Source organism: Colletotrichum siamense (assembly GCF_013390195.1).
Source record: "Colletotrichum siamense strain Cg363 chromosome Unknown KSG_Cg363_contig08, whole genome shotgun sequence".
NCBI classification, from domain to species: Eukaryota; Fungi; Ascomycota; class Sordariomycetes; order Glomerellales; family Glomerellaceae; genus Colletotrichum; species Colletotrichum siamense.
In genome coordinates, this window is record NW_023501021.1 from 2,921,590 (window position 1) to 2,949,210 (window position 27,621).

A 27,621-nucleotide genomic window follows, 5' to 3' on the forward strand; every position below is an offset into this window, starting at 1 on the left:
TGTCATTGAAGGTGGACTCGCCGCGATGACCTTGCCGTGCCGAGAAACGTGAGCCTCCCATTTGAGAAAACCACGATCCGATATAAGTACTGCTTCCTCGATTCTCAATTGGAGGCATTTGGAGAATCCCAGAGTGTCGACCAACCTCGCATCCCTTGGCAGAAAAGAAAAACTTGGCACATCGCGCCCTTCGCTTAACGGATAATCATCACCATGGTCGCTCCCACACTCCTCGGTGGCCTCGTCGCTGCCGCCGCGCTGGTTCCCCTCACCCAGGCCGCGCGCCCAGACATCAAGGCCGCGCCGTTCCATCCCGGCCGCGCCTTCCCGTCCTCGGCTCCGAGGACCAAGACCTGCGCCGTCAAGCCTCTCGGCAACGGCACCGACGACAGCGGCAACATCCTCAAGGCCTTCAAGGACTGCAACAACGGCGGCACCGTCGTTCTGGACCAGACTTACAACATCTGCAACCCTCTGGATCTCACCTTCCTGAACGCCGTCGATGTCGCCCTGACGGGTACCGTCGGTTTCTGCGACGACATCGAGCACTGGCTGCCGCGTACTTTCAAGTACAACTTCCAAGGCTCATCGGCCATGTGGGTGTTTGGCGGCAAGGATGTTCACATCTACGGCAACGGCGTTGGTACCCTCCAAGGAAACGGCCAGAAGTGGTACGACCGATTCGCGTCAAACGCCACCCTTGAGAGACCCATCATGTTTGTCACGGATGGCCTGAACGGCGGTTCTTTCACCGGCATTAACATGGTCAACTCCCCCATGGTGAGTGACATCCATTCAAACCTCAAGTAAAGACCTGATACTAACGCGCAGCAGTGGTTCAACCTCATCGCCAACAGCACAGACTTCCTCATCTCAGACATTGACATCAAGGTCGGCTCGACCTCGTCCAACCCCGCCAAGAACACGGACGGCTGGGACACCTACCGCTCCGACGGCATCGTCATCCAGAACTCCAACATCAACAACGGCGACGACTGCGTCTCCTTCAAGCCCAACTCCACCAACATCGTCATCCAGGGCCTCGTCTGCAACGGCTCCCACGGCATCTCCGTCGGCTCCCTCGGCCAGTACGTCGGCACCTACGACATCGTCGAGAACCTCTACGTCTACAACACCACCATGTCCAACGCGTCCGACGGCGCCCGCATCAAGGTCTGGCCCGGCATCGACACCCCCTTCCAGCCCTCCCTCTCCGGCGGTGGCGGCTCTGGATACGTCAAGAACGTCACCTACGACACCTTCCACCACTCCAACAACGACAACGCCATCACCATTGACCAGTGCTACGGCCAGAAGAACCAGACGCTCTGCAACCAGTACCCCGTAAGTCTTCCCCGCCTTGGAAATTTGCCATCTTGAAACCCCCAACGCTAATGCGCATCGCAGTCCAACATGACCATCAGCGACATCTACTTCAAGAACATGGACGGCACCGCCTCCAGCAAGTACGACCCCCGCGTCGGCACCCTCGTCTGCAGCAGCAAGGAGAAGTGCCTCAACATCAACGCCGAGAGCATCGACGTCAAGACCCCCAGCGGCAAGACTGCCCAGTGGCTGTGCACCAACCTGGACACCGGTCTGCTCGACATCAACTGCGTCACCGCCGTCACCAAGTCCTAAGGGACCGGCAAAGTGCGCAAAAGAAATTTACGTTAATAATCATGTACATTTTGTGCTACAGCGCGTTCTGGCGACCCCGCGGGCGGTCCTGTTTAGGATATGACGTTTTGCCCCGGCCTTTGTATACCTTCAGCGTTACATATTAGACTTCTTTAGATGTACATCAGAGCATACGGCAAAACAGCTCACTTTTCATACTTTTCACTGAAACTGCGCGTGAAGTGTTCTTGTGCCGACTCGTGTGTTTCTCGGAAGACTTCTCTCCGTAAAGCCTTCTAAGGGCTGCTGTCATCGCCCTCGTCTTGTATAATGACGAGCAAGTATCGCCAAGCTAAGAACACCCAGGAAGTTAGGGGTGACCTCTGCCTCGATCAATCTTGCTGCACCCTTTTCAAAGGTTTGTCCAGTTTCCAAACCGCCATATCCCGCTTTTCCTCGAAGCGCCACACCTTGACGCTCTTCTCGCTGATGGTTACGAATTTCCCGCCGCACTTTTCTGCTACCCTCATACTTCCCACATTTTTGGGATCTACTTGGGCAATGAGATGCGTTATCTCAATGCCATCGCCATCGCCATCCTCTTCATCATTTGGAACATGTCTCAGCTGAGCTCTATCATCTACAATCTTTCCAGTCAATGATTTGTCGAAAGCCACTGCATTTACCGCCGGGATTCGAGAGACGTAAACATCACTCTTCGGCGCCGTTCGCTTTTGGCTCCAATACTCGTCTAAGAACAGTTGCAAGGCACGGGTCGCGTACCCTTTCCCCCAGCAATCAGAACGGATCTTGTAGCCGACGGACAAGCCCCAAGGTGAAGCACGTGTCGTTTTTACACAGCCAATCATCTTGGTACAGCAGCCCCCTTCGTTTTCTGGTGTCGGATACGTCGAGGACATGATGGCGCAGGTCACAAGCCATGGGGCCTGACGAGTCGATGTGAATGTATTTTCCATCAGCTTTTTTGAGCTTTCAAGACTCTCGGTGTGGCGGAGCGAACTGAGTCAACGTGTAAGCCACACTATGACTGCGAGTAAATGCAAATAGTGTCCGATTCACCTCCATTCACATGCCTTCTCATCTGCGCACATCTCGTGGAAGTCGTTGAGATGCTTCTTCATTGTCAGGGGTTCCAGCCAGAGATCTGGGCCGGCCGACGTCGGGGATGACTGCATAGTACGCATGTTATAAACTTGGGCCAAAACTCCGACGGATGAGGGTAGGTGAACAAGATGGTAGCGATGGCAATGGTAGAGCAGGTATGAGAGAGCCCGTAGGAAACGCAGTCGCTCTAGCAAAGGAAAGATGGGAGGTCTCATCTATATCTGGGGTTGAGTCACAGCCAGGGTCAAAAGTCCCCTAATAGCGCAGATCGAATAGCCATCCAATGGCTGACATGTTATCATGATTAAAGCTGACGGTCCTCCAGTGACTTTCGTCTGCCTCCGAGCCTACTTCAAGTTTAAAGAGTAATTAAAACGTAGCCCGAAAATATCACTGTAAAGCGCCACATGTTATCTCAGTTTTGTCGGAATATTTTGAAGATCGTAAAGGTTTGCGGATACATTCCTCAAGGATAGCAGCTGAATGTCAACGTCCTTAACCCCTGCAGCACCCCCCATTTCAGCGACCCACACCCCTGCATGGGGAAGGTTCAGCTGCAGCCCGATAAGATAACACTTTTTTCCCACCTCCAAACTTTCATACTGACGACAGTCACAACGCGACGACGCCATTGCCGAGACATATTGCCATTGCAAAGGCGCCATGACCCGCGATGTCGGCCGCAGCTTCTAAGTCGAAACCTCTCAAGTCCGCCTTCGCAAACAAACGAAAACAGGGTCCACCGGGCGACAATGGCGGCAACGGTGGAGGTGGCGGCGGCGGTGGGTGGGCTGCGAAGCGCGTCAAGATACGCCAAGACAGGGAAATCGTAGCCCAACAGTCGGAAGCGGCCCTTAAAGACGGAGAGCTGGATCTGCAGGCATTTCTAAACGCGCGCGAGTTCGAGATTAAGGCCCTCGAGGAGAGCATGCGGCATACGAAGGGCGAGGCTACGAGCCGCGCATTCCAGCAGGTTCCCCGCGGCATGCGCCGGCGGACGGCGAGTCACAACGCGAAGAGGGTCCCGAAGAGGCTGCGCAGGAGGGCGCTGAAGGAGATGACGGAGGACAATACCCCCGTGGTCATTTCACGACGGCGGAAACCCAAGACGACGAGGGCGAGGATCCGCGCAGAGACGGCGAAGAGGCTCGGTTTCCTGGCAGAAAAGAAGAGGAGGCGGCAGATGAAGGCTGCCAAGGCGAAAGCACAGGACGGGGAGGCTGCGGGGCCGCCGAAAGTCACAGTGACGACGAGAGCGCCGAGGCCAAAGATCCGACGGAACGAGCTGAACGAGCCCCCGAAGCGCAAGTCGAAATTCAGGAAGCGCCAGATCAACAAGACCTGGCTGCCGACACACCTGTGGCACGCGAAGCGGGCCAGAATGACGGAGCCGAAGAACCCTCTCTGGAGATTCGCCATACCCCTAACGCCGAACGAGAAGACATACCGAGCGACGCATCGCGCGCAAGGAGAGAAGGGCGTGGTTGCGTGGGATACGAGTTACACGAGCACGATTGGTCTTTTTGGTTCCGCCAAGAGCGTGGAGCAAGTCTTGCGCAAGATTGGTGTCGCGCAGGAGAGTTGCTGGAACGATAGGGGAGCCATGTGGAGGGCTGGCACACGACACTGGACGGGATTCTTGAGCAAGGAGACGAGGCACGAGAGACGGGATATCTGCCCTGCCACGATCATCTGGAACCCCGAGGCTGTATCAAAGCCTTCGGCACCGGAAGGCGAAGCGCAGTCGAATAAGAACCAGAGACAGGTCTTCCTGAGAGTCCATCCCTCTGCATTCCTCGAGGTCTTTACTGAGCTTCTTCGGCTCGTGAAGATGCATACCCCGAGACCGTACATCGAGGACCTGAGATTCGAGATTGGCAGCATTGAGCTTACCGGCCCGGCGTCAACAGAGACGCTCCTCGGTATCCTCTACCCATACCACACGAAGGAACAGTCTAAGGAGAAGCATGCGCAAATATTCAGTGGCCTCACCAGCGTGATGAGCCCAGCAACACTTCCTGCAAACGCCACGCTTGGCTTTTCCGTCATGGATCCTCGTCTTCGATACCCCCCGAAGAGAGTCAGCCAGCCTGACCCGGATGATACCGTGTTACAAAGCAAGTCTCTGGATTTGCTGGCAAAGTGGCCATCAGATGTGGACCTGAAGCCTTACGGTCTCTTTCACAGAGACTCCCGTGCCTCGGCAACTCACCTGCCCTCCCAAAAGTCAGTAGACCGACGCAAAGGAGCAAGACGCCCAGGGACCGTTCTTGAAGTCTCTGACGTCGACCCCCCTATCCCTGTTCTTCTGTTGGCTTCGCGTGTAGGCACAGGCACCCAAGTACAAGGCAATTGGATGCTCCTCGCCCCGTGGAGATGCATACAGCCCATCTGGCACAGCCTCGTCCACTTTCCGCTATCTTCCGGCGGGAACCCACGCTTCTCTGGCTTGAATGAGATCAGGCAAGTAGCGTTCGAGCGGAACCTACCGTGCTTCCCTTTCGACCACCTCGGCACCAACGCCGGCGTGGAGTGGGAGCTCGAGGAGCGTGCCAAGCGGAAGCGTGACTGGGAGCGACGGCCCAAGAGCAAGCGAGTCGCGTGGGAGTCGCTGGACCTCGGAGCTGGACGAAAGGGTGAGGTTGGTGATGGCTTTGCCTGCGACCTCGAATACCTGTTCAAAGAGAGCAAACCTGAAGCCCAGGCTGCGCCATCTTCGGACGCGATGGACGTGGACGAAGCGTCTCCTGAGAAGCAGGCACCCGAAAATGCGGCCAAGGAGAAGTCGCTGCAGACGCTCATCCGAATTCGAAAGGAAGCCTTCAGAGCATGCACAACACTGCCAAACCCTGCATCACTTCCCCCACGCTCCATCGTCAACGTCAACATCTCAATGCTCAGCCGGGGCGTTGCCACCGCCTGTGCCAGAGTCTACCGCCTTCCATCTCGTCCTCAACCCGCCCTGCCAGCCTCATCAGTGGAGGTCCCGGCAACCGTCCCTCCCCCGCCAAAGTCCATCAACGGCCTGCCGGCGGATTTGCGCAGCCAATGGCTCGCGACCCTCCCCACCACGCAGGCGAAGCCATCATCGAGTCAACAGCAGCGTCTGCCCCGGAACGCAGACCTGCAGACCCGCAAGAAGCTCCTCGCCCAGACGCTCGTGAGCGCCCCGCCCCCGGACGGCACGCAGCAGAAGCCGAACCAGACGGACATGAACGGGCACCCGCTGGTGCCGAACGAGGACGACCTCATCGGCTTCGTCACCACGGGCGCGTACTCCCTTAGTGAGGGCAGAGCGACGGCCATGGGATGTCTCTCGGCCGAAAGAGCCGCAGAGGCTCTGACGAAAGGGGGCAAAAGGGAAGGCGTTCTGTGCATCGTGCGAAATGCGGGGGAGAGCGTCGGATGGATCGCGCGGTGGGATGTACTGTGAGAGAACCCCGGCATCGTAGGTCACACGTTGGGAGATTTTGTGTCTGGAACCTGCACCTGCGCATGCAGCAAGATCAGCGCTTCCCGCTGCAACTGTGAGGCGTGACGCAGAGGCGCGTGGGAGCTGCAGCGTCGCTAAGTACAGAAATCGCAAGGGCGCGATTGACCAGAGGAAAGGCGGGTAGTAGATGTAGACTAAGGGATGTATACCCAATCAATATCCCGATAACAGACTTCAACCATCATCACGATCAGCAATTTAAGTGTTCAACTGCAAAGCCGACATCATGACATTAGAATTCCCCAAGCCAACTTCCGTCACCGGCGGATGCCTCTGCGGGTCGATCCGCTACCGCGTCGACTTCCCTCCCACACACGACTTTATCTCGGCTGTGAGCTTTTACCGGGAGATGGAATCTACCTGAGTCTGACCCATTCACATAGTGCCAGACGTGCCAATGCACCCAATGCCGCCGAAGCACAGGGTCCCTCTTCTTCCCGATCCACATGGTGCCCAAGTCCGCCCTCACCTTCCTCACGACGCCCACAATCCCGACGCTGAAATCGTTCCGCGCCACGCCCGGGGCAGAGCGCTGTTTCTGCGGCGACTGCGGATCGTTCCTCTTCTGGCGGTCTGATGCCTCGGACACGATCGACCTGGCGGTCGGGTGCATTGACCCCGAGTATCTGTTCGGCGAGGAGCAGCGGGTCTCAGACGACACGGCCCGTGAAGCCGGCGGACATGGGAAGAGGAATGAAGGCTTCGGGAGGGCGTTGGCGGGGGCGGTGACGCACATGTGGTGCGCCAACGAGATTGCTGGCGTCACTGACGGCATGCTGCGAGGCATGAAGATGGAGCGGGACTCGAAGCACGGAGTGGTTCTGTACAAAGACTGAGCGCGAGATGAAAAAAGATCAACAGGTAATTGTTTTGTAGACAAGAATACTAGTCTGTCTGAACAAACGCTGGTGGTATACTGCTTTGCGTGGGCAATGGGCTTTAGACAAGAGGCCGCCCCGAGATAAAAATAAACAAAACTCCTTTTTGTACCATGAAACGCCGTCATTATATCCCAGTCGGAGATTTACCGCTCCAGGTGTTGGTGATCCGCCACAAGATTCGTACGGGCTCCATCAGAAAGTGATATCCCAGGTGATCACCTCAGTCTTCCTCACTGACCTCGCTCTCCTCTGCGTCGCCGCTGTTCGCAGCCTCCAGCTCCTTCTCCAACTCGGCTTCGAGATCGTCTTCAAGCGCGTCCTCGAAATCCGGCTCCGAGTCCATCTCCATTTGGTCGTGCTCAACCTCGACCTCCTCATGATGATGATGCTGCTGCTGCCGCACCTGGTTGTTGACGGGACTGGGCAGGTTAAAGTCGGGGAACGGCACCTCATCATTGTCCGACTCGCCGTCCGCATCGTCCGCCTCTGAGTCGCGCAGGAAATCGGAGAAACGCCTAATGTTGATACCCTGCGACGGGAACGCAGGCGAGAAGTCTGTCTTTTTGTTCTTGTTCTCATCGGGGTACTCTATTGTCAGACCGAAGTCGTCGTCATCGTCGTCGTCTTCCTCGTCAGATCCCATGGCCTTGCGCGCGGGCTTCTCCTTCTTCGGCGTCGGCACAGCAGCGGGTTTCGGCGGCGGGGCCGGTGGCGCGTCGTTTGTCGGGAGCGCGAGCTGGATGCTGACGGGTTCTTTCTTCTTCTGCTGCCGGGGTTTCGCGGGTGCTTTTGGTTTCGCCGCAGCTGCGGCCTTGGTCTTTGGCTTCGCCTGGGGCTTATCTTGGGCGGCAGAGGAGGAGGCATGGGGCTTGGCTGGTGTCGCGGTGATGGACGTGTCGAGCTGCTCGAACTGCTGGCGCAAGGTTTCCGGGTTATCGTTTGAGGGCGTACGGGTAAGGTTCATGTGGAAGGTAGAATCGACCTTATCGAGGATGAATGCCTTGCGGGCTGGATCGAAGTAGAGAATATATTGGTTGTCGTCCATTGTGCGAGTGCCAGCGTAGGCGTATGTTCCGCCATCGGCACCGGGAAAGGAGAGGTCAAAGTTGGATTTGGACCCGGGCGTCTCGGGTTTTAGCCTTGCTGTTGCGGGCTCGGAGGGGAGATCAGGCTTGTGGTTATCTGTGTTGAAAAGGCCGTGTCAGTATTCGTTCTGTGGTCGCGAGACCAAGTCAGGCCGATTGGAGAGTTGGGAGGGCTACGCACATCGTACGGCGGTAAAGACGTCCTTCTGGGTGCGCCCGAGGAGCGTGTCGCTCAGGATGACGGGGTATTTCCCCGTCTTGGTCGGGTCGATGAGGCCATTCAAGGCGCCGCCCTTAGGGGCAGCCTTTTCCCTGTGGTTAGGGCGAAGAGCCGACATATTGTATGCGTCTAGCGTCTGTCGCAGGAGAAATCGCGGTCGTGAGGTGATGGGAGAGTTCGGGAGGAAGACGGAGGGCTGTCGATCGTATTGGAGAGTGGGGAGATGGGTCCTTGTAAGATACGGCGTACGCAGTGGAAGCGGGCTAGGGGGGTCCCTTCCTTCCGCTAAAGACGCCTGCGAAGTTTAGAATGTTCCGTACAACGCTGCGGGCGGAATGGCCGAGACCGCTGGTGAGTTGCACCGCTAAGGCAGGTCGACTAGGATCTTAGCGGGAGAAAATGTGGTGGGCAATCAAGGCGGATAAATGGTTCAAAATGGGATTTCTGGTATTGTTTTTCGAGGTTGGAGAGAGATGAAGCACTCTGATGGCCGAGAAGGGTTGGGTACAGGCAGATGCGTTCACCGAATCACTGCCTCTCTTGTGCCTCATTTCGCCGCGCCTGTGCGTGTGAGACAAGCTGACGCTTGTGTGTCTTAATCAGCAACGACAACAATAATAATAACCTTTGGGGGTGTCTGAGCCTCCCGTCACTCTCATCCCATGGTAAAGTGCGCTTACGCCATTCGGCCAGTTGAGTTTGAACAGTTTGAACAGTCGGTCCATCAAGGTTGTGCTGTCAGGGTCTTTGCATCCTTACTTGGTGAGTATTGTGACAACTTCGTAATTAGCTTTTGTACAGATACTGCAGTAACGGATGTAGGAAACGTATCTAAGGTAGGTAGGTATGGTGATGAAAAGCTGGTTCTCGACGAACATCCATTCTTCGTCGCCTAAAACAGACTGAAGAGGGAGACCAGCAAACAAACCCAATTCAAGGTTGGCACTCTGATGCCAGGAAAGCTCTTTTGCTTGGATATTTGGTTCTCTTACCGTCTCGTTGATAACAGATGCCCATCGTGAACTGGTCTGTACTTGATGGAAGCACGGTCTCGTGAGGCATCTCGCTGTTTACAAGCCCAAACTGTCCAATTGCGTGCCAAAATCTTACAAAGTAGCCTTCAGCCTGTTAATTGACCGTGAAATGACTTACTCTGGGGTAAGTGAGTGTCTCTAAGCACTACCTCATCTTAAAACGGGACTGTTGCAACGGCGCGATCTCTGTGAGCAGAAGCAACGGCCCCAGATGGGCGATAAGATCAAGTTTATCGTCGCCTTATCAGTTGCCCGCCGCTAGCCGAGGAGCCCGCCGGGTTTTACTCGGACGGAAGCTCCTCAGCAGCTTGTGCGGTACCGCCAGGGGTCTCAGCAGAACATGCCTCCCCACATTCCTCCCCCGACGTCGCCCACTGGTGCCCAGATTACCGTCAAAGCTCCCCCGCCCGCGGCCCCAGGCAAGGGAGGAGAAGCACCCACGGGAGTCCATCGCAGTGCAGTGAAGCCCGCAGCGAGCTCCCCTCTGTTGTCATCATGGCAGGCCAGGGGTAAGCGCACACAACCTCGGATCAAGCTGCCACACAAGCTTCGGCAGAGAGCGGCAAACCGTTTCCCCTTCCACCTGAGCGAGACTGGACCTGCCCAGAGACCACCCAGAAACAGCTCTCTACCTTGAGAAAATATATCTCCAATTCCTCTCCCCAAAAAAGCTTCTCCTCCCACTTTGACCCCTTCTTCCCCTCAGCCTTGAGTGACCTCCATTGAGAGAAAGAGAGCGAGAGAGAGAACCTTGAGATTGGCACAGAACAAAGATACCCCTCCCTCACAGTGGTATCTTGACCTTCTTTCATCTCACCTCCCAATCACAATCAATTGACCTGCATAATCTCCTCCCAGCTTGCGGTCATGTCTGCTGCGCTCAACCGAGGTCTCAGGACAGCTTCCCGATCGTTGCGTCTCCAATCGCGAAGCGTCCGTCTGGCTACTCCTCTCCGCGCCAGCGTCGCCTCCACTAACTTTGCCGCTTTTCCCACGACTCGCTCCGCTTCTCAACACTCCTCCAACTTTTCAACCGCATCTGCCAGACAGAGCGCTGCACCAGCCATGGCCGAGTCACGAGAGTACGACCCCGAGATCAAGGACATTGCTTCCTACGTCCAAAACTACAAAGTCGACTCCGACCTTGCTGTAAGTATTCCTCGATGCTCTTCTCAAAGCTCCCTGCCCGCCGACCCGCTCTACTGTTCTTACCCCGCGTCTCAACCGGATCGCCGCCGCTAACCGCCACTCTCGTGAAAACAGTTCGACACAGCACGATGGGTTTTCCTCGACACTCTGGGCTGCGGTCTTGAGGGCCTGCGCTTCAAGGAGTGCGCCAAGCTGCTGGGACCTATCGTCCCTGGCACCGTCGTCCCCAATGGCCCCAAGGTCCCTGGAACAGACTTCCAGCTCGACCCCGTCAACGCTGCTTTCAACATTGGTGCCATGATCCGCTGGCTCGACTACAACGACTGCTGGCTTGCTGCTGAATGGGGTCACCCCTCAGACAATCTGGGTGCCATCCTCGCCGTTGCCGATTGGATCACCCGTACCAACAAGGCTGGTGGTAACATTGCTGGCGGCAAGCAGTTCACCATCCGTGATGTTCTCGAGGGCATGATCAAGGCCCACGAGATTCAAGGCTGCCTGGCCCTCCTGAACTCGTACAACAGAGTCGGTCTGGACCATGTTGTCCTCGTCAAGGTTGCCAGCACTGCTGTTGTCTCCAAGATGCTCGGCCTCAACGAGAAGCAGATCGCCGACGCCGTCACCCAGGCCTGGGTTGACGGCCAGAGCTTGAGAACTTACCGCCACTCTCCCAACACCATGTCCCGCAAGTCCTGGGCTGCCGGTGATGCTTGCCAGCGTGCCGTCAACCTGGCCCTCAAGGTCATGAAGGGCGAGCAAGGCATCCCCACTGTCCTCTCTGCCCCCGTCTGGGGTTTCTACGATGTCCTCTTCAAGGGCAACAAGTTTGAGTTCCAGCGCCCGTACGGCAGCTATGTCATGGAGAACGTCCTCTTCAAGGTCTCCTACCCTGGTTAGTGTCACTGTGCCTTGCTTCTTCGACAGCACGACTGATCAAAAATAGCCGAGTTCCACTCCCAGACTGCTGTTGAGGCGTCATCCAAGATCCACCAAAAGCTTAAGTCGATGGGCAAGTCCGCCGCCGACATCAAGGGCGTCACCTGCCGCACACACGAGGCCTGCATCCGCATTATCGACAAGCAGTTCAAGCCCATGGACAACTTCGCCGACCGTGACCACTGCATCCAGTACATGGCCTCTGTCATGCTCGTCTTTGGCCGTCTCGAGGCTACCGACTACGTCGACGGCAGCGAGGCCGCGACATCCCCCCTGGTCGAGTCTCTGCGCCAGAAGATCAAGTGCGTCGAAGACCCGCAGTACACCAAGGACTACCACGACCCCGCTCTCCGCACCATTTCCAACGCGTTGACGGTCGAGCTGAACGACGGAACCGTGCTCGAGGAGGTTGTCGTCGAGGCGCCTCTCGGACACCGCCTGAGAAGAGAGGAGGCCAAGCCTGAGATCCTGAAGAAGTACAAGAGACACTTGGAGCCTCACTTCGATGCTACCAAGGTCAAGCAGCTTGTCGATCTTGGCTTGGACCCCAAGAAGCTGGAGGCCACTCCTGTGGATGAGTATGTTGACCTGTATGTCAACAAGAACAGCAAGTTCGTCTAGGTGTTTGCGATTGAAAAAAGAAATTGGATACTATAGATGTTATTTCTCTACAGGATCTAGATATGAAATATTAACGATTGGATGCTTAGCGCTTACACTGGAGCCTGTACTGAGAGCGGAGTTTTGGTGACACTGGGCAATAAGGCTGCCGCCAGTGCACTTGTCTGGCTGCCTCCGAAGGAAATATACAATACGAGACCAAGAGCATGTTATCGGTCAAGGCGGCACAATTTAGTTCGTGGCTGACGAAAACATGCAAAAGACCTGCAGAACTCCCTCCCGACTCGGACAAGTGCTACTTTGATTGTCGAGAACCCGCGGGTCTCTGCAACACCGCCCTCCGGGATTGATCAAGGCATGATTGGCCGAGTCGTAAGGGAAACGATCGCCAAGCCCCGTTCCCTGAGCTGGACAGGCTGGGCGGGTTCGTCCAGTGGACAGTGGGCTCTGTCAGTGGATGATCCCCTAGGACGGGGGGACGGCTAGCTCGGTACGCGGATTGTTTTGAGTTTCACAGGCCAGACACTTCCGATATCCAGCATGCTGCAGGCCACTCAGGCAATGTGACTCTACCACCTGCTCAGAGTCCTAGACCTGTGTTACCTAATCCGCACTGCCACTCACTATCAGCTTGGCCCTCCACCAGAGCGCCACTTTAGTCCGTCTCGTCTCCTGTCGGGCTTTAACCGCAATCCGACATCTTTGTTTGTTCTGGAAACAACACTTTGCCTCCTGATTTTAGTAATCGGACCTCGCGTGCCGCTGACGACGATAAACCACACTGCTCGTTTTTTTCCTACCGCAAGCTCATCAGATATACACGACCTCATTGCGCAACCCTGAAAGCCGGTCTTACTCAAGTGGGGTTATCCAGCAGGCAACATGGACAGACAGACAATCATCGAGACCAACCGGTCGCTGCGCACCATCAAGAATGTACGTCTCGCAACACTTGATCGTCGATTTTGTGGAAAAGAGTGGAATGGCCTGAGAAAACCGGTTCGGGCTGTCTGAACCGTGTTTGACGCAAATTCATCCGCCATCCGCTTGCTCCGGGCGACATAAGAACCTTGACGACTGACCTTTTATCAGGAACTTGAGAACCTCCTCGAGAAGGGTGTAATTACCGAAGAAACCTACGACAACATCCACGCCACCCTTCCCTCCGAGACTCCTCTCCACGGCGCTGCTTCCCGTGCCGCTCCCAACGCCTCTACTCCCGTCCAGAACAACCCAACTGCTCCCCCGACCAACGCCATGGCCGCTCTCAATGTCCAGCCGACCGCCTCCCCGGCGCCGCCTTCTTACAACCAGACCGGCCCCCCTTCGCTCCCCTCCCGCACTCCGGAGAAGCCTATCCTTGCGCACGCCCGCGCGTTGTACCGTTACGCCGGTGCCGATGCTCGCGATGTCGCATTCGAGCGGGACGACCGCATCGCCATCCACGAGTACATGAACCAGGACTGGTGGATGGGCAAGAACCTGCGCACCGGGCAGGAGGGCATCTTTCCCAAGACCTACGTGCTTGTCGAGCAGGACTCGGCCAAGGGTGCTTTCGCCCCTCAGCCTTACGCTCCCCCGCAGGCCCAGTGGGCTCCTCAGCAGCCGCAATACGCCCCTCAGCAGCCGGTTTACGGACAGCCGCCGCAGGGCCCGCCGCCCCAGCAGAACCCGTACAACGCCGATGCGCCGCCAGCGGCTGTTGCCAACGAGCAGACCAATACCGAGGGCAGCGGTGGTGGCAAGGCCGGCGAGATGGGCAAGAAGTTTGGCAAGAAGCTCGGTAATGCGGCCATCTTTGGTGCTGGTGCGACCATCGGTTCCAACATCGTCAACAGCATCTTCTAGATGCGTTGGCTCGGTCGAAAATTGGTGTGTAAGACAGTACAGCTTGCTGTCGATGAACCTACCTTGCTAGAATGTAGCTGTGGGAGGTTGACTTGTTTTTGTTTCCCCGGACGCACTTCCTTCAAGGTGCAACTTTGAACCGGGCACGGCCGCTATTTCTTTTGGCTGGAGACTTTTCATTTTACCTTCCGGACGAGACTGCTGCACGGGAATTGCGCTTGGCACACTCATTCACATAAACTGGGTTGTCTAATGGGATCATGGGTTTCGGCGTTTATTGCATATCGGGTATTTCGTTATCAAAAAATTATCAACATAACTACAGTTCCTATCCTTGTGATGTGAAGACCGTGCCGCCTCGACTCGCTGCATCTGTTTCCGGTATTACATGGGCAGTTTCGTGTTAATTAGCCCATCGTATGACCTTACAGAGGAGGAAACCCTTCCGACCTTACGGGGCTGATTGGGTCATCAGAGCCAGGACATCGTCTCTTCATGGAGTAGGGATCCCTTGTAAACAGAAACGGCCTACCCACGCTTCACACGCCCAATCATCGCCCAGGCCTCGGGAGAATGTCGTCTGAGTGGTTCAGCGTACACACACATACGCTTGACACAGAACACCATCACCTCTCTCACAATATTCATACTGCGTAACGCGGAACCGCAGAGCCTAGTGCATCCGAGACGACTCCTTACCCTCCCCCTATTCTGTCACCTCGGTTCGAGCCGGACGGTTAAAGTTGTCATGTTCCAAATCATAGATTCATCCCCGTGGGGAAGAGGATCCATCATCGAGAGACTGACTACCTGGGCAGGAGTCATCCAGGTACAAAAGCAACTTCACCATCACAGCCGGTTTCTCTGTGTGTCTTCGTCGTTGCCCTGACTGCCGCTATGGCCGTTTGTCATCTCATCCTTGCCATATGCATAACATTCAAAGGATCCGTGGGAAGAACAATAGGCAATAATCCGCCGACGTGGCAGTAGAGCTTGAAAATGTAGAGAACGCACACCCAAAGGACGGACGAAGCGGCAACTTCCATCGCCTCGCCCTGTGAAGTCCCCGGAAAACTGTATCGTGCAAAGGGCCACACATAACTTTACCAGAAGTTCGGGGCTCGGTGCAGCGACAACACCGCGGCAGCCATCTTATGCGTTTTCCATGGCACGGAAACTTTTCGATAGGATTATGCTTACAGCCTTTTCTTGTTTAGAGGAACTCGGACAGAGCGGGGGAGTTTAGGGGACGTTGTGGCATGTTGTCGCTTTGCTTTGCCTCGTCGGCATTCATACTGCTCCCCCATCCGAGCGTCTCGTAGGAATCGGTGTTGTTGTTAAATCTCCTCCCCCGCGCCCTCCACGGATGACCTTGGGAGAACATGGGTCAGCCTTGCACTGTCCACGGCAAGAATTCGCATGGAGTGGTCGGGGGAGTCCTTGGCATTTGTTGGTTATATTCTTAGACTTTGAGCTACCGAGGCTGCGGACGAACATGTGCTGCTTTGGGTTGGGCGAGACGCTGATCCCCCACCCCCCACCATCTTCTCAAGGGCGGGGAGGGCGCCCGATGTCTAACTCAACTCTACCGCCGTAGTCGTTGTTTGGATACTGGATTGGCGCGGCAGATGGAGGTGAGTTTGTGGCTGGATCTTTTTTTGGGTGGAGATGGATGCAAGTACGAGATAACATGGCAACTACCGCCTTATATGAGATCATGACAGAGCTTTAAATTGGCGTTTACTAGGGATAATTCATTTCGTTCTCGATATAGGGTCTTTGGGAGGGGCGGTTCGTGGTTGGAGGTGGCTTCAAACCTTGCCGCGTGGTCGGTATTCGGAGTGTTCGTTGAAATATCGCAAACATGAGATACCCTTCTTAGACCAGACACTGGATGAGCTGATAAATTCAGATCTCGGTGTTCGCATCGTCGGTATTCCGAGGATGATTCTCACGTCACCTCCATGTTCACGTGGGAAAAAAGTAAAAGAAAGTTGGTTCATGTTGTCTAAGCCCAAATCATCGCAACAGCCGTGTCTGCAGATATCTTAGAGCACACGACCAACGTGAAGAGATGGGCCGGTAAGTAAGGGTATCGCCACAAACGCGCGTACAGCACAAAGCCTATAGGCGTCGTAAACGATCTTGAATTTCCCCCTCCACCATCGAAGACATGAAGGCAGCGAAAAACCGGAAGAGCCAGCCGCTTCAAGCAGCCGAACCGCCGCGTTCGTTCGCCCACTCTGTTTCCCCCGTCAAATCATTAGAGAGACTTCAGACCGGACCTGAATCCCTCCTCGAAAAACCCCGTAATGTACACCCTTCCGGCTGAATTGAAACCCTTCGCCCCCAGCTCGAAGTAACTTCTCTCCTCTCCTGTTTTCTCTCTCCGCATACAGCCATGAGATGCGTGCACAACGCCGTAAGTTCTTTTCCCGTGACCAACTTGTGCCAATCTGTACTGTCCAATCTGTCGTTTCTTGAAACCTCCCCCCTTTTCTGAAGTTTATGTGGTTTGATGGGGAAATTTCCTTTCTCTACATCGGCCTGGCGACACCAATGGGAGTACCTGAAAGGGGAGAAAGATTCTCATCAGCACTTTTTGCCCCTGTACGCGTCCCGGTGTAACACAAGATCAGATAGCCCTACCCAGCTTCTCGTCCTGCCACTGCGGCTTGTCATTGTTCCAGTACTGGTCGTCGTCGTCGATGACCTTTGCAGGCATCGCGGGCTCGAGACGGCCAGCGGTCCACGCGCGAATCGGCTTGCCGTACTTGTACATGACGGGAAGCAGCATGGAAATGCCAGCAAGAGCAGCGCTGTAGATGCCAAAGTTCTTGAGGAATCCGAGATCTTCAATCCAGGTGGTGACGTTGAAGGACATGATGAAACCGATGATAAGGCGGGCGGAGGAGACGTTGACCAAGACGGGACTGTACAACATAGATGTTAGCACATAAAGTTTCAATAAATGGCAGGGAAATAACTCGAATCATCCCGAGCATAGTCACGCACCCAGCGAATTGAGGATAACTCTCAACCAAGTAGACAGCAAAGATGGTGTTGGCAGTCAAAAGACCGAAACCAATCAAGAAGATGGAAACCAGTACGACAATCGAAGGCAGCGTTCTAATGTTTTCGGCCGCGTAACCAAACAGCAAAGGTCCGACGATGGAGGCCAAGAGGGGGAACACCAAGCTGACAAGATGACCCTCGGGCTCGCGACGACCTCCGTTGCGCTTCGCAAGGAAGTTGGAAATCCAATCTGCGACATAACCGCCAAAGAACCAGACGAATGGCGATGCAATGACGATAGGAATGACAGCGAAACCGAGCGTCTCGAACTTCCATCCGGCAGCGATGAGAATCGACGAACCGACCTGACCAGCAGCACCCTGGAGAGACACGAGGATGGAGTTGATCATGATGACCCAGATGATGTTGGGGAAGACAGTGGTCTTGAGCATGTCCCAGATAGACTGCTTAGCAGCCTTCCACTCGTAGCCGTAGTTCATGATGCCGAACTCGTCCCAGTTGGAGCGCGGGCGGAAGGCGGACTCGTCGATGCGCGGGCGGGTTTCGCCAGGGCGAAGAGGGTAAACCTCCTTTCCGGCTGCTTCCTGTTAGTGCTATTCATGACCAAGCAGTCAAGTTTGCTTACCAAGTTCGTCGTTGCTGCGAATCCAGCGGGTCTCGGGAACGAGAAGGATCAGGCCGATCCAGGCAATCACGCCAACACCGGAGGTGATCCAGTAAATGAAGCGCCAGGTGAGGCGGGAGACGATGATGGGAGACATAATACCCAAGCTGACAATCAGGAGACCCTGAGAGGCGCCGACGGAGGCAATGGCCTTGTTTCGCTGGTGGATGAACATCATGTCCTGGATGATGAGAGGGATCAAAGCCTCAACAGCACCGGCGCCGAATCCCTGGAAGCAACGCGCAGCAAGATGGCTAGGGAGGCCCTGAGAGAAACCAGCCCAAAGACCACCAGTCCACGCGAGGAAGCCAGAAAGAAGCAGCACGGGGCGGCGACCGATGGCGATCGACAGCGGCACCAGGATGTAGGAGCTGAGACCGTTGACGAGCAGCGGCACCGAGGCGAGCAGGGAAACCTGCCACAGCGGGGGGCCACCGAGACCCGCGAGAATCTTGACGGGGTCAAGGGCGATCTCACCCGGCTTGTTCAGGGCGCTAATATCGATCTGTGAAAGAATGTGGGGGTCGATGCCGGAGTACTCAAGCACGAACACGGGCACCAAGGCGCCGACGATGATCTCGGCAGCCAAGGCGAGGGAACCAACTGTTGGTAATTAGCATTTGGACAGCTGATGGCAGCTCTTGGTGACCTACAGAAGCAGAGCGCTCCGATGGATGTCCATTTCCTCCAGTTCGGCAAGTTCAAAGGATCTGTTACCCAATCGTGTCAGCATCAGTGTCGCATAATCCCCGTCATCCTGGTCTTCCACGCTCAACATGGCAAACTAACCCTTCGGATCCGGCGTGGGCATCGGAACATATCGAATGACTCCTCCCTCGAACAACTGCGTCGTTCCAACCACCTGGGCATCGGGGGACTCAATCCTGCGCACGGCAAGATTCTCCGTTGACTCGGTCCAGCCGCTCTTTGCCGCCATCTTGAAGGTCCTGTCCAAGGCACTCTGTCAAAGACGGGGTTTTCGAAAGTCGTCGTGTGTAAGACGGAGTCCGTAACCAAGTGTGAAAGACAATCTATTTCCTTTTCGCTTATAAAATCATTCGCGTCGAAACCAGTCGCTTTCGTATTCCTCCCGGCGGAATGTTGATATGTTCTGTCGGTCTACCCAGAACAGGAAACTAGGTACACCAAACGTGATATCCTTCGAGGGGGGTTTGGAATTATAATTGATGCAATGCCCGCTTGGTCTTGGGTGCCGTGCGTGACAGACAGTTGGCAGGCGCGAGGTGCGAGCGCTCTGTCATAGGCTGGCCGCGGTTAGACGAGCAGCCTAATCTGAGACGAATGCCCGATGTGTGCAACTGCGCAACTGTTTGAGCGCACGGAGCACTTGTATGGGGGTTGAGGAGGGGATAGACTCAGCATTGCCTCTTTGGTCAACTCATGCGGTGAGTTGAGGGGGGATGATGATGTGTGGGTGGGCAGACAAGGCATCGGATCGACTTGATCCTGGTATCACATCCGTGGTGAAGGAACCCCCTTTTGGGTAATATGCTATCCTGGTTTCTTGATTGGCAACACTCGGATAACTCTGAGGGAATACGACTCTGTTCCTCTTGTCCCACAGAAACAAGCAAACAAGAGTATGGAGCCCGAGTCGATCACCCCGCCAAAGCCGTGCAAACCAAACAAGTCCATTTACCTGTGAGCGTCTCTGTGAGCGTCTCTGTGAGAAATATTAGCAAATCTTGGAGTTTACATGAGCGTAGGTGCCCGAAAGAGAAAGTCAACTCGTCGCATCGGCCAACGGGAGGCACGTATGACACAATTCGCTCCAGTTTCGAGGATGAATGCTACCCAAAAGGGGCATAAAGCTACCCATCTTTTCGCCTCCGGGCAGAGAAAGGCTCTGTTGATCGGCTCAACACTGCGAAAGGCCCGGCCTTGCGAGCAACAATGGCGAGATGGGACGGCAACAGAATGACGGCGACGTCGACCACTTGGCCGGCACCCGTACCGCCACAATCCCACTCTTGTAAAACCCTCAGATACGGCAAAGGGTTTTGAGTTGTTGCGATGGAGGGGTGCGAAGACCTCGAATTGGTGCGAGCTGAAACACCAACAAGATAGTCTATGCAAGGTCAACCCTTGTCCTCTCGCCTTGAGCCTCAAGGAGTCCACCCCGGGAGGGGCGGCAACCTACTGCAGACCAATCGTAGCCCAGGGCTCGGAGAATTCAACCATCTAGAGTTAATTTCAACAAACCGATCAGCTTTTAACCCTTTCCACTTACCCCATATTCTTCGACTGAGGTTATGGAACAAAGCCCCATGAAGTGACCGCCGGCGTGCATTCGCCTTGGCACAAACGTCAAAATTCTCGATTCCACGCCGGCCGAAGAGTCAGTAGTTTGCGGCGATGCGACGCCAAGTCTCCTGCTCACCCGTCACTGATCTTCCAAACGTGCTTCGACGATCCATCACACACGTCGCTTAGAGCGCGTGGACCACACTTCTCATCCGCAGTCGCGGCGCCGCCTCACTCGGCCCGCTTTCACAAGCTGCCGTTTTTGGGACGAGCCTCGGGCGAAATCTTCGAATTCCAAAAGTCAACTCAACAGTTAGGCAGGTGGCTGGTGCGCCTACTACCGTCGGGTTTGACTCGGGTGCCGGCTTCGTATTACTCAGGTTCGCGAGGTGATTTGCATCAATCGATTCCCGGAAACAACAACATATGAAATAATATCGTCCATTCGTCTCTGGTCTTGTCTCGTTCGCTAACCGGCACTATATCATCCGCCCGTCCTGTGTCATGAGATTCTCCCATCCGTCCGTGATCGTAAATAGGGCGCCATGGAAAGTCCCATCGCTTTCCAGCTTGGCTATTCAAGTAAAGCCCAGTATCAAATGCTGCTAATGCAGATCAAAACCAATGAGTATTTCCATGCCTTGCCTGGTATAGTCCAAGACCGCTAAACTCCAGTGAACACCTTATCCCAAGGTATCTGTGTGCCCCCAAAAAAAGGAAAGTATGAACGCAAAGAAAGTTCGGTGCAAGTAATGCCGTAAGAATTCCAAAGCAAGCGTCAATCCGCATCGTTGTGGGCAAAGTTAATCCTCACTCGCCGGGGAGTCAGGGAGCGATGCCAGAATCTCGTCCTGCGTCTCCGTGTCGTCGGGCCAAACTGGCAAATTCAGAGACGCGTATTGGTCTTTGGTCTGCTCCTCGAGCTCTTTTCGGAGAATCTCAATCGCTAGTAGCCAACGCCGTTGCAATCTCTGCTTGCGGTCATTAAATGTTCTGACCAGGGTATCTTCTTCTTGCGCAAAATCCGTTGCCAGATTCTCTATCTCCTGCTCTTTCTTATCCGTCAGCTTCTCAAGTTCCTGCTCCTGGCGTTCCAGAAGCTCTTCCATCCGCTTAGCCTGCCGATCTCGTAGGACATTAATCTTCGCTTGATGCAGTCGCTCCATGCCGTCTCGTACGTTGTACTGTTGTCCCAGCAAGCGCAAGTCTCTCTCAGTGACAACTCTCGGCGGCAAGTCCGAGTTTTGGGTTCGGCCGAGTCCATCGCAGTATGCCTCCATATGCTTCAAACGGATCTTGACGCTCTTCTCGCTTTGGTCCAGCGTTGATCTCAGGTCCATCTCGGCCTCGATTTGCCGTTCCTCAAGATGAGCTGCTGTTTTGGCATGGCGTTCCTTCATCTTCTCGATCAGATCCGAGTACCTGTCAACGGTTGCTTGCTTCTTCTCCGCTTGTCGAGTCCACATGAGCCACTTCGTTTTCCGCATGTAAACACGGAATCGTTCCAACTCTTCCGCCATCAATTCATCCAATTTGGCGAATTGTGGGCTGCCTCGTGTGCGCTTTTCCGCCTCGACTTTCTCTGCCGCTTCGGCAGCCGCGGCAGCTTCTTGGGCTGCCTTCTCTGCCTCCAGCTCGGCTTCTCTAGCTTCTTCCTCCATCCTTCGCCGCTCTAGCTCTTCATCCCCGTTGCAGAAGTTGGGACAGCCTACCGACGGGTCCCAGATGGCGCCGCAAATGTAGCAAAATTGAGCCTTGCATCTGCACGTCATGTGAGTACAACCCTGGCTCAGTTCGACCAACGACCGGCACTTGTAACACCTTCTCCAGCCAGACTTTTCACCCATCTTCAACACGGCTTCCAGTTCCCAGTCCGACGGACAGTCCTTTCCGATGGCGTGTGCGTTTCGTTTGCACATTATGCAAACTCTGGTCCGGCACTTTCGGCAGACGACATCGAAGGGGTGTTTGGGATCGATTCGGTTTCGGGGAGGAATGAACTCGCCGCATGCTGTGTTTGGGCAGAAGACTCTAGCTTCCCAGGGAGTGCTGAATTGTAGCACCGCCTTCAAAAACGCATGCTGCTCCTCTCGGGTGAGTATCTTTTGGATGATGGATCCCGGAATGGGTTGGGTGCAGCATCGCGGTGGCATCTTGGACTCATCTGTCGTCGCCTGCTGGATCATTATGCTGAGGCAGTCGGCGCAGTAGGTGTGGCCGCAGGGCAAGCTGTGCAGATCACTCGGCTTGTTGAATTCGTTGCGACAGCATATACAAGAACTGATTTTGTGTTAGCGGGTGAAATTTCATCTCAAAACAGGCCATCGCCCTTACATCGTGGACTCCATGAGGGCAGACCGCCTCTTCCATCGAATCTTTCTAATGCCCTCCTTTATACTGAAGTAGCTCCTTCTGGTGGACACGCTGAATAGGCTGTGCGTAGATGGGTTAAGAACTGGTGGAGGCGGCGCCTTCTGGATCTTGGGTTGGTGGATGTTAGGGTCCAATTGTGACAGGTACTTGTCGTAATGCGAGAAAGTAAGGCTCTTGGATCTCTTCCTTGCCAGCGAGTTTGGTGGCACGTCGGCCGTGGCAGCGGCGAACGGAGCCGTGTTGAGAGAGGGATGGGAGGTCAAGGTGGTGCTCGCGGAATCGCGCGAGGCGGTGGAAAAGGTCCGCACATGCTGGGTCGCAACTGTTGAAGCTCGCGACTCGGGGCCTGCATCGGTATTTTCTGGCGTAAGCCCTGAAGTACATATACCGAGTGCCGTGGCCTTCGCGACCAGTTCTTCGTCGATGGCGGCCTCGGTGGTTTGGGTGGACAGGCGCAGGACTTGGTCAAGATAGTCTGCCTCATCGTCCTCGGGGGACGGCAGGGCAGCCGGGCTAGGGGCCATGTCGGGAGTCGAGCTCGTCTGGCCGGTGAGCGAGCCCATGGCGGGTTGCGAGGGGCTGAAGAAGTAAAATGGTCAAGTCAGGGCAGCGCAAGCAGCGGCATCGTGGTTCGGGACTCGGTGTGGTTCGCAGCTCTCCGGGCCACGCCGGCCGGTCAAGCAGTTGAATGACGAGGGCACACGACTAATTGTCGATTAATGCGCAGTGGTTTTGAAACGGCAGTTGCAAGTAGTGACTTGACATCGAACGGATCGAGGGGGAGCCGGAGAAAGGATGAACCCACGAGGGGACAGCGGCAATGATAGGACGAGAGGTCAGCCAAGGTTTCTGCGCGATGGCGGACAAAGGCGGGCAGGCAAGGAGGGCCCAAGGCGGGAAGGGAAGCACCCTCAAGGCTGGCTTGTCTTGTCTTGTGGTGTGAAGGTCGGGTCGGGTGCAGGTGCAGCAGGTGCAAGTGCAGGGCGGGAGGACGACGGGTGACCTGCGAGTGAACTTTTTGGATTTTTGGGGTGTGCGAGTTGGAGTAGGAGAAGGAGAGCGAATTGGGATGCGGCCTGGACCGCGGGCGTGTCTGACGGATGGAATGATGCAAGGTTTCTGGCGAAAGATGAGGAGGAGGGGCTGAGAGGAGGAGTAGAGTGCGAGTGTGCGACTTGCAGCGCGGTCGGAAGAGGGTCGAGTCAAAGGGCGGTTGACGGCAGGGCGAGGGCGCGGTTCTTGGGGACCCTTGAGAATGACGAGGGGGCGACAGGCTAGACCAGGGCGGGGGTTCAAGTAGCGATTGAGTAGCAGCCGGGTATCATCTGAATGCCGGGTTGAAGAGGGGCGACAACGATGGTCGATGAAGGTTGTGAAAAACACACAAAGAAAGTGAGAAACACGTCCAACGTCCCGACTGAAAGGGCGAGAAAGGGTTGGGAGGCGAAGAGTGTGTGCGCGTGTGTAGATGGCCACCAGCAAGCGGATGAATGATGGACGGAGGGCGGGAGGGAGAGAGGAAATAGGTAAGTTCGAGAACGGCGGGACAAGTGTGGAAGCAACCTCCTCGATCGAAACTGGGGTCAACGACGAAGTGGGTATTGCGGGCTTCGTTTTCTTTGCTTATTGTGCAGCAATTTTGCTTCTTGTTGCTGTCGAGTTCCCAGGAAGCGCCGGGTGCAGGTGGGACTGTGTGATTTGGACTTGATTGTTATTCGCAGTCGGCTGATGTTGAAGAGGAAAGAAATCCTTGGTTGGTGGTCTACTGCGTACCGTATCCGTAGGGGCACTGGGGTTCGTCGTTGGCCGTTGGCGTTGGGCCCTTGCTGAAGATCCCAAGTGGATGGGGACAGCAAACCGGTGCGGGCTCAGACAGCTAAGTCAGAACTGACCAAAACGCCGATGATGGTGGAGAAGGGTGACGGGAGGACAAGGACACAAGGACACCACCGATGGCAACCTCCTTCCTGGCGTGCTGGGCTGCGATGAAAGATGGTGGAGGGCGACAGCAACGCTGTGCAGGGCAAAAAAGAAAGCACATGTGTTTGGGTGTGGTTTGAAGGGCAGGACAGAGCAGAGCAGAGCAGGATAGAGTACAGAGTAGAGCAGCAAGCAGAGGTGAGTGAGAGTGAAGCGTGATCTCTCTTGCTTGGTGGTTTCCCACCTTCCCTGCCTTAACCAAGGTGCTAAGGCACCGTCTGAGAAATGACAAAGATGGGCAACTCCTCCGAAGAACTTTTGGGATTGGTGTTTCCTGCCGCTGGCGCCACATCTGATGACCTGATTTCCATTTCCTGCATAGCCGGCCAGGCGGGCTCAAGTGGCGGCACCGGCCAATGCGTGAAGGCGTTGCGCCGCGAGATACGCGACGTGAGACTGAGTCTAGGTACCCTTTGGCCGGTGGCCCCATACGAGAGATACAAGGTCGTCTCGTCTTACATATCTAGGTACCCAGGGAGGACCAGACCGGCGCCGTCACAGGTAAGGGAAGGTACGTACCGCTCTCGTACCTGGTAAGGCAGGAGGAGACTTGGGTGGAAGTGGACGATTGCCCTTTAGCTGAGGGACACTACTCGTACCTACCTTACCTACCTGAGGTATGGATCTGATGGATATGTGGAAAGAACATACCAAGAGACACTTCACAGTTACCTGAGGTGCTGGCCACTCTCTTCCAACCTGATGTAAGCTTGAGGCACCCAAGCACCTAAGAAAGATTGCAGCGAGGTGGTCCAGTCCGTCTGAGGTACATTGCAGTTGCAATGCGCCGTGCATGCAGATACAATCAATGGACACGCTCTGCTTTGTGTTATGTCACCGCAGCGCTTTCCTTGCTTGACCAAATCACCCAAACGACATGCAGAAACGAAGCTGCCGTCAAACATGCAAAAGGTAGATTTGCATCTCATGCTTGCCTTGCCTGTCCTTCTCTTTCTAATCTGCTTTGTATCTAGACTTTTCTTCCGCACCTCCATGTCCACCACCTATTCCTGACTTAGTACCTGACGGCGGCACAAACACAAACGGAACACCACCACTACCACCACCACCACCACCACCTATTGCATGTCGACCTGAATTAAGCGCCGCCGCCGGTGGGCCAATTTACACTGCCTTTCCACCAACACTGCCTATCGCGGGAGGCTGCCGATAACACGATGGCCCAGTCCGATTCCAGCTGCCCTTGCCCCGTCCATCTCATGCCCGAATCCCCATCAACATCCCCCATTTTCAAGGCTCCATCCAAAGTCCCCTGCCCCGGACACACAGACGTCCGGCGGTGAAGCAAACACGACGTCTGCTGTCTCCAGCACCCAGGTTTCTGAAGCACCCAAATCTCGATGCTGATTACGGATGCCTTGGTTCGTTTGCATCTCGGGTCACTTGCACCGCCCATCTTTCCCTGACCCTGTTCCCCGCCCCAGACTCCTCGACGTTATTGTCTTGCTTTGCGGTTGCTGACAGCATATCGGTCCAGGATTCCAGACCTGATCCCAGGCCCACGTCTCTTCCCGCACGGGTGGACGGGGACAATCCGCGACCGGGCCACCAGCCTCAGCGCCAGATGTTTCCCGCATTTCTGCGGTTACTAACGTCCGGTCTCTCCTCAAACAGAAGCAATGGCAGCCTCTCCTGCCATGCTAGCTCCCTTACAACCGACGAAGGGCTCCGACTGAAAGCACAATACGGATAACAATAGTACGTAAACATCAGCCCACTTCCCCAAGAAAGTCCCATCCCAGTCCCGCGCGACTGGGGTCTAGCTATATGCGAATTGCTAAGCCTCATCCTCAATCTCCTACCCCTTCTGTTTCTCATCTCTCACGGATGTCCGCATACGCCGTCAATATTTGCGGTAATTGGCCATCGTCGTGGCCAACGTTGGCTTACAGACCACCTGTGTATACGACGCCGGGAAGCAATCGAATTCTGTACGGATTCACAGCTGCGCGGCGACAATGCCATTCCCCTCAGGAACCTCGATATTCAACGTGTTGCACGTCAAGTCCTGGCCCCTCAGTCTCCAAAAGCTACTTGTATGCTACATTCAAAACCTACAGCTATCAACTGCTCGCCACTTAAGCTTTGAAAATGTCCGTGAGACCTATAGGATCGATAATAAGACCGGCCGATGGCTCAAGCTCCCACGTTGCTCTTCAGCCATTTACAAACACTCTTATTGAGGTCATGACTCTGGGCTTCTTCACCCATTCGTCGTGCGGCACACCATCTTGACTCAAGATAATAGATCCCCGAACCCCGCAAACCAACTCAACTCATTTATTCTTCCCCCCAACTCTATGGAGCCTGTCTAGGTCAACGCTTTTCTCTGTTTGCCATGTTCTGCATGCTCACATCGGGAACCATCTTACGCCCTCTATAGCACTAGTGGGGCACCTTCCCGTCCGGCCCCACGCCGGCCGACGTGTCTCCGCTGTCAACTCCGGGTCCCGTCTGTGGACCACCAGCAACAGTGGTCTAGACACTGGATTGAACCAGACTCCATCTTGTTGTGTTCACGCTCGGGCTCCCACGGAGAACGCCATAGGACGCAATGAATTCAGCCCTAGGCCGTGCGTACAATCATGGCAACCGTATCCGTTGGAAGCAGTTTGAGCAGCTGGGCGCCGTCCCCCTGGGGCCTCAGGCATTGCAGCTATCGACTTTGTGTCAACAATCATTCCAGCCCTTTCGATTTTGAGTTGGAGCAACGAAATAAAAGTTGGCTGATGATCTACGTTAGTAGGTCTTAGAACCCGATAGCCTCACTGGCGGACCAACCGGAACTCTAGTGTGCTGGGCTGCGGAGCTCTGTTGCTATGAAGCCCGGACCAGACGCTGACGACGTAGGAGCCACGGAGTTGTGGTGCAGGGAGCTTTGGTGTTTCTGCCAAACCCCGCTGAATCCTTCGGGTGTGCTTGGAACTTACGGCTCAACCTTCAGCAAAATATGCAATCAGAGTGAAGAGATCAAGCTCTATTTCCGAGCTCCCGAGCCCTCGTGCTCGTACGACTTGAACGATGGTTTGCAGCGGCAGCGGCAGCAGCGGCAGTGGACTGGACATGAATCCCAAGACTCAACAAGACCTGGCAGTGTACTTGCCAAATCGGTTGATCTCTAGGTATGCAAGCGATTGTGAATGGGCATCATGGTTTGGACGTTTCGCTCTCGGATTCCATGACGACACGAGCACCTCGTGGCCATCCTGCAAGCTGGAGCAAGAAAGCGGCACGGTGCCTTGAGAAACGCTCACCCGAGTGGTCTGGCCA

At 55.3% G+C, this 27,621-nt stretch overlaps 11 protein-coding genes across 11 annotated transcripts; 7 read left to right on the forward strand and 4 right to left on the reverse strand.

Moving 5' to 3' along the window:
- Nucleotides 1-213: 213 nt before the first annotated feature.
- pgaX-1-1 (Exopolygalacturonase X-1) lies at nucleotides 214-1,641 on the forward strand (the record flags this gene model as incomplete). Its single annotated transcript, XM_036644165.1, has 3 exons — nucleotides 214-780; nucleotides 835-1,344; nucleotides 1,408-1,641. 3 exons carry the CDS (start codon nucleotides 214-216, stop codon nucleotides 1,639-1,641), a joined length of 1,311 nt encoding a protein of 436 aa, XP_036490353.1.
- Nucleotides 1,642-1,696: 55 nt separating this feature from the next.
- CGCS363_v012317 (uncharacterized protein) lies at nucleotides 1,697-2,762 on the reverse strand (the record flags this gene model as incomplete). Its single annotated transcript, XM_036644166.1, has 6 exons — nucleotides 1,697-1,768; nucleotides 1,892-1,968; nucleotides 2,028-2,106; nucleotides 2,153-2,170; nucleotides 2,247-2,640; nucleotides 2,701-2,762. The coding sequence occupies 6 exons, from the start codon at nucleotides 2,760-2,762 to the stop codon at nucleotides 1,697-1,699; spliced, it is 702 nt and encodes a 233-aa protein (XP_036490352.1).
- Nucleotides 2,763-3,418: 656 nt separating this feature from the next.
- pop1 (Ribonucleases P/MRP protein subunit pop1) lies at nucleotides 3,419-6,178 on the forward strand (the record flags this gene model as incomplete). The annotated part of the gene is made up of 1 exon (XM_036644167.1): nucleotides 3,419-6,178. The coding sequence occupies one exon, from the start codon at nucleotides 3,419-3,421 to the stop codon at nucleotides 6,176-6,178; it is 2,760 nt and encodes a 919-aa protein (XP_036490349.1).
- A 286-nt stretch (nucleotides 6,179-6,464) lies between these two features.
- CGCS363_v012319 (uncharacterized protein) lies at nucleotides 6,465-7,074 on the forward strand (the record flags this gene model as incomplete). The annotated part of the gene is made up of 2 exons (XM_036644168.1): nucleotides 6,465-6,569; nucleotides 6,622-7,074. 2 exons carry the CDS (start codon nucleotides 6,465-6,467, stop codon nucleotides 7,072-7,074), a joined length of 558 nt encoding a protein of 185 aa, XP_036490348.1.
- A 265-nt stretch (nucleotides 7,075-7,339) lies between these two features.
- CGCS363_v012320 (uncharacterized protein) lies at nucleotides 7,340-8,542 on the reverse strand (the record flags this gene model as incomplete). The annotated part of the gene is made up of 2 exons (XM_036644169.1): nucleotides 7,340-8,301; nucleotides 8,386-8,542. The coding sequence occupies 2 exons, from the start codon at nucleotides 8,540-8,542 to the stop codon at nucleotides 7,340-7,342; spliced, it is 1,119 nt and encodes a 372-aa protein (XP_036491284.1).
- Nucleotides 8,543-10,523: 1,981 nt separating this feature from the next.
- On the forward strand, nucleotides 10,524-12,164 carry CGCS363_v012321 (2-methylcitrate dehydratase; the record flags this gene model as incomplete). Its single annotated transcript, XM_036644170.1, has 3 exons — nucleotides 10,524-10,607; nucleotides 10,722-11,499; nucleotides 11,551-12,164. The coding sequence occupies 3 exons, from the start codon at nucleotides 10,524-10,526 to the stop codon at nucleotides 12,162-12,164; spliced, it is 1,476 nt and encodes a 491-aa protein (XP_036490466.1).
- Nucleotides 12,165-13,046: 882 nt separating this feature from the next.
- PIN3 ([PSI+] inducibility protein 3) lies at nucleotides 13,047-14,012 on the forward strand (the record flags this gene model as incomplete). Its single annotated transcript, XM_036644171.1, has 2 exons — nucleotides 13,047-13,100; nucleotides 13,257-14,012. 2 exons carry the CDS (start codon nucleotides 13,047-13,049, stop codon nucleotides 14,010-14,012), a joined length of 810 nt encoding a protein of 269 aa, XP_036490642.1.
- Nucleotides 14,013-16,647: 2,635 nt separating this feature from the next.
- CGCS363_v012323 (putative MFS-type transporter) lies at nucleotides 16,648-18,649 on the reverse strand (the record flags this gene model as incomplete). Its single annotated transcript, XM_036644172.1, has 5 exons — nucleotides 16,648-16,945; nucleotides 17,028-17,625; nucleotides 17,674-18,315; nucleotides 18,366-18,422; nucleotides 18,502-18,649. The coding sequence occupies 5 exons, from the start codon at nucleotides 18,647-18,649 to the stop codon at nucleotides 16,648-16,650; spliced, it is 1,743 nt and encodes a 580-aa protein (XP_036490467.1).
- Nucleotides 18,650-20,780: 2,131 nt separating this feature from the next.
- On the reverse strand, nucleotides 20,781-22,913 carry CGCS363_v012324 (uncharacterized protein; the record flags this gene model as incomplete). The annotated part of the gene is made up of 3 exons (XM_036644173.1): nucleotides 20,781-21,738; nucleotides 21,799-22,257; nucleotides 22,312-22,913. 3 exons carry the CDS (start codon nucleotides 22,911-22,913, stop codon nucleotides 20,781-20,783), a joined length of 2,019 nt encoding a protein of 672 aa, XP_036491285.1.
- Nucleotides 22,914-24,564: 1,651 nt separating this feature from the next.
- Nucleotides 24,565-24,867, forward strand: CGCS363_v012325 (uncharacterized protein; the record flags this gene model as incomplete). The annotated part of the gene is made up of 1 exon (XM_036644174.1): nucleotides 24,565-24,867. The coding sequence occupies one exon, from the start codon at nucleotides 24,565-24,567 to the stop codon at nucleotides 24,865-24,867; it is 303 nt and encodes a 100-aa protein (XP_036491286.1).
- A 2,303-nt stretch (nucleotides 24,868-27,170) lies between these two features.
- CGCS363_v012326 (uncharacterized protein) lies at nucleotides 27,171-27,473 on the forward strand (the record flags this gene model as incomplete). The annotated part of the gene is made up of 2 exons (XM_036644175.1): nucleotides 27,171-27,232; nucleotides 27,284-27,473. The coding sequence occupies 2 exons, from the start codon at nucleotides 27,171-27,173 to the stop codon at nucleotides 27,471-27,473; spliced, it is 252 nt and encodes an 83-aa protein (XP_036490469.1).
- Nucleotides 27,474-27,621: the final 148 nt, after the last annotated feature.